At 40.7% G+C, this 8,412-nt stretch overlaps 1 protein-coding gene across 2 annotated transcripts; it reads left to right on the top strand.

Moving 5' to 3' along the window:
• Positions 1–82: 82 nt before the first annotated feature.
• On the top strand, positions 83–7,334 carry LOC106743490 (putative phospholipase B-like lamina ancestor). 2 transcript variants are annotated; one of them, XM_014617379.1, is made up of 7 exons: positions 83–258; positions 3,044–3,326; positions 3,506–3,655; positions 3,846–4,092; positions 4,805–5,049; positions 5,490–5,721; positions 6,421–7,334. In XM_014617379.1, the coding sequence occupies exons 2-7, from the start codon at positions 3,217–3,219 to the stop codon at positions 7,135–7,137; spliced, it is 1,701 nt and encodes a 566-aa protein (XP_014472865.1). In that variant the 5' UTR covers positions 83–258; positions 3,044–3,216; the 3' UTR covers positions 7,138–7,334. The 2 variants fall into 2 exon arrangements, with proteins under 2 accessions (XP_014472865.1, XP_014472866.1); XM_014617380.1 differs by lacking the exon at positions 83–258 and adding an exon at positions 2,148–2,639.
• Positions 7,335–8,412: the final 1,078 nt, after the last annotated feature.

The raw sequence follows: 8,412 nt of genomic DNA, 5'->3' as shown, positions 1-8,412 counted from the left end.
CGGAGCGCGATACAACGACGGCCAATGACGATTGTACGGCGGAGGAGAGAGGAAGGGAAGCACAGAAATGCTGACGGCCAGCTGACGACGGTTCCGCCGGCAGTCGGGAGAGACGAGCGTCCGCGCTTGGATTGCGTATCGGAGCGACCGGTCCGCGCGCACATACGTAACGCGAGGAATGTAATCCGCGAGACCCGATGACCCATCCGTTACCCGTGTACGACGCGCTGCAATTCGGACTACCGATCTTCATCCAGGGTGAGTGAGAGAGCGAGCGAGCGAGAGTCCTCTGCGAACCACGTGTTCCGCGGCTGGCCCGTAAGGGTCAGATTCCCGAGGCAAAAGGCGCGCGAGAATGAGCTTTCGGAGCGCTGATGAGCCGAACTCTCCGCGAGCACAGTTCCCACGCGATAGACATGGTGCGAATCCCGACCGATCGAATCGTTCGTCAGATTATTCAGCGTGAATCATTATTCACATTATTCCTGAAACTTGGAGAGCGGAAACGCCATTCCTGTGATTCACGGTTTGACAACGCTCGGCCGCGTTCGTTTTCTTCCCGGTGATACCCACGTAGATTCTCTATATTAATTCATGCCAGAACGCGCACATAACGCACAGCTGTCTCTCATGTGATCCTCCCGCTGCACGTGGTGCACGAGCTGGTTCTAATAGTCGAGGTATATATCGAGAAGGCTTCAGGTGTGACTCATAATCGTGAAGAAACTTGCGGATAACTCATATTAGTCCGCGATATCAGTTGGATAAAAAAAGCGATAACGACCGTACGCCTTTACGACGATGACGAAGACTTTGCTGCTTTCCCTGCTTTGAGGAACGCCGTTCTTATCAAACGCCGGGTGAAATCGTGAAACGCGAGCGATTCAAAATTTCACTTCGCGAAACTGCTCGAAACATCGTCGTGTTATTACACACTTTGCGCGTGCTTTCCTCTCCCCCTCTTACTTTTCGTCTCAATAAACTCTTCCCTCTCAACATTTTCTCCAAGGATGAGAAAGAAGATAAGATGTTTGTCAGCAAAATTTTCCTCGTAGCGATTAATCGAGCCGGGGCAAACATTTGCCGATGGAAAATATTTGCTCGTCTGTTTATACAATACTTCGCGATAAGTCAATTGACACTCAGCGTTGTTCACCGTCGTCGATTCTAGAGTTCCTTCGACTTTTCAGCGGCGCAATTACTAACTATGTGTCGTGACCTAAATTAAAAACTAATTACTAATTATTATTCGGATAATTATCGAAAGATAAACAAACGAATGTGTATGATCCAGAAGGAAGGAATGACATGTTTCGAAAAGAACAGAAACGATAGCGGTGTGATCTACACGGAAAAAAAGAATATTTTGAGAAGATTTGTATTCTCAACGTGTTGAAATAAGATTATACAGCGTTGGATAGATAAAATTTGCTTACACGAAGGAATTCCCTGTGGTTCCACTAAAAATATCATATTCTCGTTATTCAAGAATAATTTTCTTGAATTGAAGAATATTGAGTAAAAAAGAATGAAGAATCTTCAAATCGGGAATTACAATTTCTCTAACTTGAAATTACTTTATTTGAATACATCTTATTCTTGGAGAAGGCAGTATTAAATTGAATTATTGCAAGTTTTTATAATAACAATTTCTTCGTCTTATTTCAAAATCGAGGCAATAAGAGGACGAAAAAGAGTATATCGAAGCAGATAGCTCAGTGGTAAGAGCAGGCACCCGTAAGGTCCCCCCGAATCTTTCCAGCAACTCCGGATTTTCTTCGACTCTTACAAGAGAGCCAAAATCATCTTAAGAGTATCTTCAGATGCTATACGGCTCCATTGGCTACGAAGTGTCTGAAGATGACCTAAGATCAGGTCTTAAATATGTAAGACCTGATTTGTATTTTGAAGTGGAAAAAGGTGCATATTGTTGGAAGAAGATTACATTTCATTCAAATATAGAATTATTCAAAATAACACATTCATCTTTTTCATATAATTATTTTAAATGTTACAACAAGATTTATTATTATTTTCAGAGTAATCATATTGTGATCTGCAGTGGACTATCTTGCAATGACATTATGATATTGTTGAAATTCAAGATTTTTACTAAATTTTTGTAAGAAGATATTATTGTTCATATATGAAACAATGATTAGAAAATATCAGTCTCGAATTGATACTTAATTTTTCTTCCCGGCCGCCTGCGTTGACAAACATGTTAATTGATTTTTGCGTGCGGTCTTATAAATACTCCTTCCGTCTTACGTCAAAGCATTACTAGCGCATCGTGACGAAACGGCGGTTTGACAAAACGCGCTCGCTCATTTCGTCGCGCTGCTTCACTATTTGCGGAGCGTTTCGCAAGTGAATCGCGCGACATTTCGAGATTCTCCCGTTTGTGACGGAATATGAGCGTACAATTGTTATTTTTAGATCCTCTTTCGCGCAATTTTTCCGCGCCATTTCCCGTAGTGTGTTCCACTCGCGCGAGACGATCTCGAGAGAGATCTTATTCATAGCGATTCATCTTACGTCTTTGTTATTAATTTTATCGCCGAGAGATAAACTATTATGCAATGTGTCGTTGGACACACATAATTGACGCTCTATTTCTGAAGTGTCTGAACGATAACGTACGTAAGAGGGAGTCAACCTTCATCCCCGATTAACGAACGACTAATTCGACGCCTGCGATAAATTACTTATTATATGTGGGGTATTAGATAACTATCAGTCATGATGCAATGTGTGAACATCGAGATATTAGCATGTCATTGCGCATGAAATATATAAGACTCGTATGGTTGATTTCTAGGCTCTTCTTGAAGGAAAATCACACATAACCGTTCCAAAACATCAGATTTTTGTACCATTAAGTTATTCGCTAAACATATCTATAGTCTCGTTTACCTTTTTTCCTACTTGCCATAATAAGAAATCTGTCTGTCTTTACGTACAACATGCCACTTGCGGACTTAATCCACTCTTATCTACACACTCGGGACATCGTGTGGGTAAAAAAACTTCTTCATTGCAGCGTACGAAGAAACGCGACCGGACGACTTCTCGAAACGCCATAGGAAGCCTGCGGCGGATCAGACGTCGGTAATCGATGGGTTGAGAACGCGAGATTTGTGGCGCTTCACCATCCACCACCATTTCTCCTGTTCTCTTGTTAATTTACCAAGGTGCGCAGCTTACCGATGAGCCATGTTGAAGGTGGTAGGAGCCTCGTGGCTGCAGACGCGCATCTCTACGTACATCCTCGTAGCCGTCGCTCTCCTCGGCATCGGCGCCATCATCCTCGGCGAATACGGACAGTGAGTCGATCCCCTGTTTGCGATATAATACACGTGAAGTACTGACTGGATATGCGAATTTATATTATTAATCAACTACGTTCCCCTCTGTTCTGAATATATATAAAGAATAATTTTAAATAAAATTAATACGACTCTTTGTGAAATTTCCTCGTAATACTTCCCGCCGATGTTCGCAGCGTTGAAAATGATGGAACTTACTCGGCTACCGTGTCGTGGAATCACAAGGGAGGATACCGCATCGACTTCTGGGGCCAGGGCAACGATCTCGCCAGCGTGAAGCTGAACGTTGCACGCGCCTACTATAAGACCAGCATCCTCGAGTCTGGGTAGATTATCATTACCTCTTCTCCTGAGAATCTCATATTTATAATTCCGCGAATAGTCTTGTAAATACCCTTTGATGTGCGTATCGGGATCGTAGTAAAGACCGTGGCACGTCAAATTGGGATATTCTACAGATATCCCGCTCCCGAGAGCTGCGCGGTCCAACTGAAATAGAATTTCGACGTAATCCAGGTGGTCCATCATCGAGATAGAAACGTCATCCAAGTATCCGGACACGGTGCAGGCTTACGCGGCCGGGCTGCTGGAGGGCAGTCTGACATGGCAACTGATCCATCATCACTGGTACAACACCGTCAACGTCATCTGCGAGAAACAAGCCGACAAGTGTCAGAAATTAATGCGATTCCTCCGCGGGAACACCGCGATCGTTCGAGAACGCGCCGAGCTTCTAGGAGCCACGGATCCATTTTGGCACATGGTGAGTAAACAGTATTACAATAAACCTCTGTAATATATAAGAATAATATGAAAAGAAAACAACTTTTTCACGATTTTCCCAGAAAGAAACCGAGAAAATGGAGAAAATCCGATTATCTCCGAACTTTTAAAACTATATGGAAAAATTTGTGGTTGAGCGATTTTCGAGGGAAAATTAAAAATTAGTTTTTCCAGTTTAACCTCAGTAAAAAAAACGGATATTGCAAGAAACAATGAAATTGTGCAAAATGTATTAACATAAATAAAGAAGAAAAACGGAAAAGATTACGCGCGCGCGAAAATTAAAAGTGGCAAATTAAACAAATTAAAAGTGGCGTGTCATTGTTTGCACAAGCCACTCTGGGCAGGAATTTTATGTTCTTCTCCGTTTTTCTTGTTAATACATTTTGCACAATTTTATTGTTTTTTTTGCGTGTCTTTGTTTTTTACTGAGATTAAACTTGAAAAAAAAAATTTTCCTAACTTTTGCTCAAAGGTCGCTCCAAACTTCAACCACATTTGCAAATATATATCGCAATATTAAATGGGCTACCTGATGAGAACATGCAATCGACGTAGAATCCACGTAAGGAAGTCGATTTCGTGTCAATTCCGTCAGAATGTTCTCATAGGGTAACCTTTGATTTATTTCGCCATCTTCGTGCTCTTATTTCACTTTTCGCAATGTCATTAATAAAGCGAAACTTTCACAGGTACGGCTGTTCTACATCCAACTAGACGGTTTGGAGGCTGGCTGGAGATTCGCGGTTCGCCGCAGTCGGCAGACAGTGGAGATGGATTCGGGGCATTTCCTCTGGCTGGCGATGGCCGCTGATCTGCCGGATCTCGAGCTGGCGCCAAACGTTACCGATCACACCAAAGGTATGATCTGTTTGAAGAATCTTCCCCGCAACGGGCTGGAACCCTTGATTGCTATCGGACACACTACCGCCGCACCGTAAGTCGCTCTTGCGAATGTATTGAAATTACTATAAGGTTGATGCTGAAAAATTCGTTCCCCTTTTTAACCAAAATGTAAGTACAACATTGATTTACTTTAAAATACAATCTCAGTTTTAAATGTATGCCGTTTTGTCCGATACCATCTTTCCGGTAGCTGCATGATTTCGCGCTCGTAGAAATTCTGATGTCTTTTTAAGCGAAAAATTTACTAAAAATATACAAATTTCCTCATCAACCCAATAGTTACTAATAAGAGCGAAATTTCATAAGTTGCATTTATTCATGAATTAAAAAAAAAAACTAAACAAAACCTGGGAATAATTTCCGCTGCAAGGATGAACGCGATATCAGACGTGGGTATATTTATGCTATTGCAATATATCAGGAAATTTGTTCGCGCTTGAAACCAATCGTGTCGCATTCTGTTCCTTAAAGATACGCCAAGATGCTGAGACTCTTGAAAAAGTACACGTTCGGTTACCACGTGTTGCCGATGTTGAAGAGTGCCGCGCCGGGCAGATCCGTCATGATGTCATCTTATCCCGGCGCTCTATCGTCCCACGATGAATTCTACCTAATCCAAGGGCATAACCGTGAACTAATCGTCGCCAAAATACCGTTAGCGGTTATCAATCATCACTGGAATCTCACGAAAATGAAAGATCAGGTACGCGAGGCAGATTCTTTCGTTGAACTTACAGACCTTCGCGTCAATCTTCGAAGCTGATAATAAAGAAGTCTGCTCGGGAAAAAATTATGATTATATATAGTTATGTAAGATTATGTATGAATTTTTCCCATATGATTGGTAACATATGTCCACATGAAAAGAAAATGACGTTATGTCATTTAATTAAATTTCATTGTCATATGCTGTCAGAAGCACAAGTAGCCAGAAGCATTTACTTCGATTGTATTTGCATATAATTTATAAATAACAATATTTTTTTGTCGTCGACATATATGATTACATATAATCATATATGATCGTTTTCCCCGAGTGATCGAATAAATTTCGTTGCTTTTTAAACGAGTGCGATGAAGAGTTAAATCGATCATAGGCAGCAGGTTAGAAAGTATCTTAGGGATATTTGCGTGCATCCAGGGTTGGGTAACTTAAGTTAGCTATGCAAAATATACATAAACCTAGCCTTTTTTCTTCTAACACACACATGTAGTTTTGCATAATTAAATTTTAACTTTAATAAGTTAATCTTAATTCGTTTATTTTGGACTTAATTCTATCTTTTAATTCGTTTATTTTGGACTTAATTCTAACTTCTAACTTAACTTCAAAAAGGTTACCCAACCCTGCGCGCATCGTACACGAGGAGCGTCACGCTAACTTTCTTCCTCTCGCAAGCAGGTGATGTCATCTGCGAAGACGATGGCGGCGAATCGCTTGGCAACGAACGGCCGCGTCTGGTCGCGTATTTTGTTGCTGCAGAACGGCAGTGAGGGCGCGCGCCAATGGATCACTCTGGAGCCGCATAACCGAGTCGTCATGCTGGTCGAGCAATTATCGGGAATTGCTCGCGTCGCGGACATCAGTGAGCAGTTCGCTGCGACCGGAGCTCTTTGTCGCACTGGGAATGCTCGTTTGCGCGATGTCAAGGTTGCAATTGACGACAACGATGAAGAGGGTAACGGTGAGAGTAACGATGACATTACGAGGGGCGAGCTAGTCGCCAGGCTGCAGAAGAACATCACGACGGTAGAAAGCTTCAGGAGACTGATGCGAGGATACAGCCACGAGGATACCGCCACAGCTACCGAAACCGCTGCAATTATTACCACCACTGCCACCATCAACGAAGACGAAGATCGGGCAGGACGGATTCTCGCCTACAGAGGAGATTTGGAAGATAACGGCAGCGCTTCGCCGTTCGGCGTGATCGACGCTAAGATCGTGCTAGCGGATGTCAACGGCGTGAAAAGCTTCGAGGCAGCTTCTGGCCCGAGCACCCTGGGTGGTGCTAGGAAGCCTTTTCGCTGGTCGAAAGCTTTCCCCAACGTTTCGCATGTCGGCCAGCCAGATGTTTTCAAGTTCGGCAACGTCGTTCCTCTGTGGGTCTGGATCTGATGGGACGTGTCCCGTCTTCTTTCGAAAGCAACATTTTCAACTCTGACATGTCTCAAGAAGAATTCACCGACAAAATGCTGCTTTTAAACAATATTGAGGTTCGGCTAAAAATTGGAAAGCTTGAAAACGAAATATAACCGGAAAAAAAAGATCATATGTGAAATTTGCCCATATATGACTATATGTAATCATATATGTCCACAACGAAAAAATGCTGTTGTTTACAAATTATACGCAAATACAATCGAAATAAATATTTGTACTTCTGATAGCATATGATATCGACATTTAATTTAATGATAAAGTATAATTTTTTTTTCGTATAGACATATGATCATATATATGTAATTATATATATGGGCAAAATTCATATATGATTTTATATAATTATATATGATCATATATAATCATGTTTTCTCGGATATTCACTCAATCCGACTGAAATCTTGTAATCTTGAAGAAACAGCTGGCTCATATGTTAGCCTTCACCTGCGGTAAAATTTCTCGAAAATAAAAGGAAACAAATTAAGAAGCTGACATTTATTTTTACCCCTTCTGATCCTCGAACCGCTAGCTTTCTGTTCTTTTTTTTCCAGTTTTTGACACTTACCTTTCTCTTTATAGAAATATTAATGTATTTAAAGCATACACAATTTAAAAAAGGAAGGAATAGTTTAATGATTAATAAGAAAACATATAAACTCTCTCTCTTTCTCTCAGAGAGTTTTATTTCTAATAATAGCTTTCTGGGGATATTTTCCCGGGAAAAAAAGGATTATATATGAAACTTGCCCACATATGACTATATATAATCATTTATGCCCACAAATAGAAAAAATACTGTTATTTACAAATTATATACAAATACAATCGAAATAAATGCTTCTGGCTACTTATGTTCCTGACAGCACATGATATTTAATTAAATAACGTATCATTATTTTTTTGTTTCGTATAGACATATATGATTATATATGTAACCATATATATAGTCAAAATTCAAATATGATTTTATATAATCATATATAATCATTTTTTCCCGGGTTCTAAATTGTGCAATTTGGTATAATCAAATAGCGCACATTGTTGCAACATTGCGGTTTTGCAATTTCGTTTCTTTCACGTTCAAAATAATTATCGTCGTAAGATAGTTCCTTTCACTCATTAAACGTTTCTACACACTTGCCTCTTTTTTTTGCCTTCTTAATTAAAGCGTGCGTGGTCAATAAACATTTTCTAAAACTAAGGTCCATATTTTCAATTCACTTTTACTGA

The sequence above is a fragment of the Dinoponera quadriceps genome, unplaced genomic scaffold (genome assembly GCF_001313825.1).
Source record: "Dinoponera quadriceps isolate SergipeBrazil2010 unplaced genomic scaffold, ASM131382v1 scaffold1069, whole genome shotgun sequence".
Taxonomy (NCBI): domain Eukaryota; kingdom Metazoa; phylum Arthropoda; class Insecta; order Hymenoptera; family Formicidae; genus Dinoponera; species Dinoponera quadriceps.
This window is presented reverse-complemented; position numbering and strand designations above follow the sequence as displayed.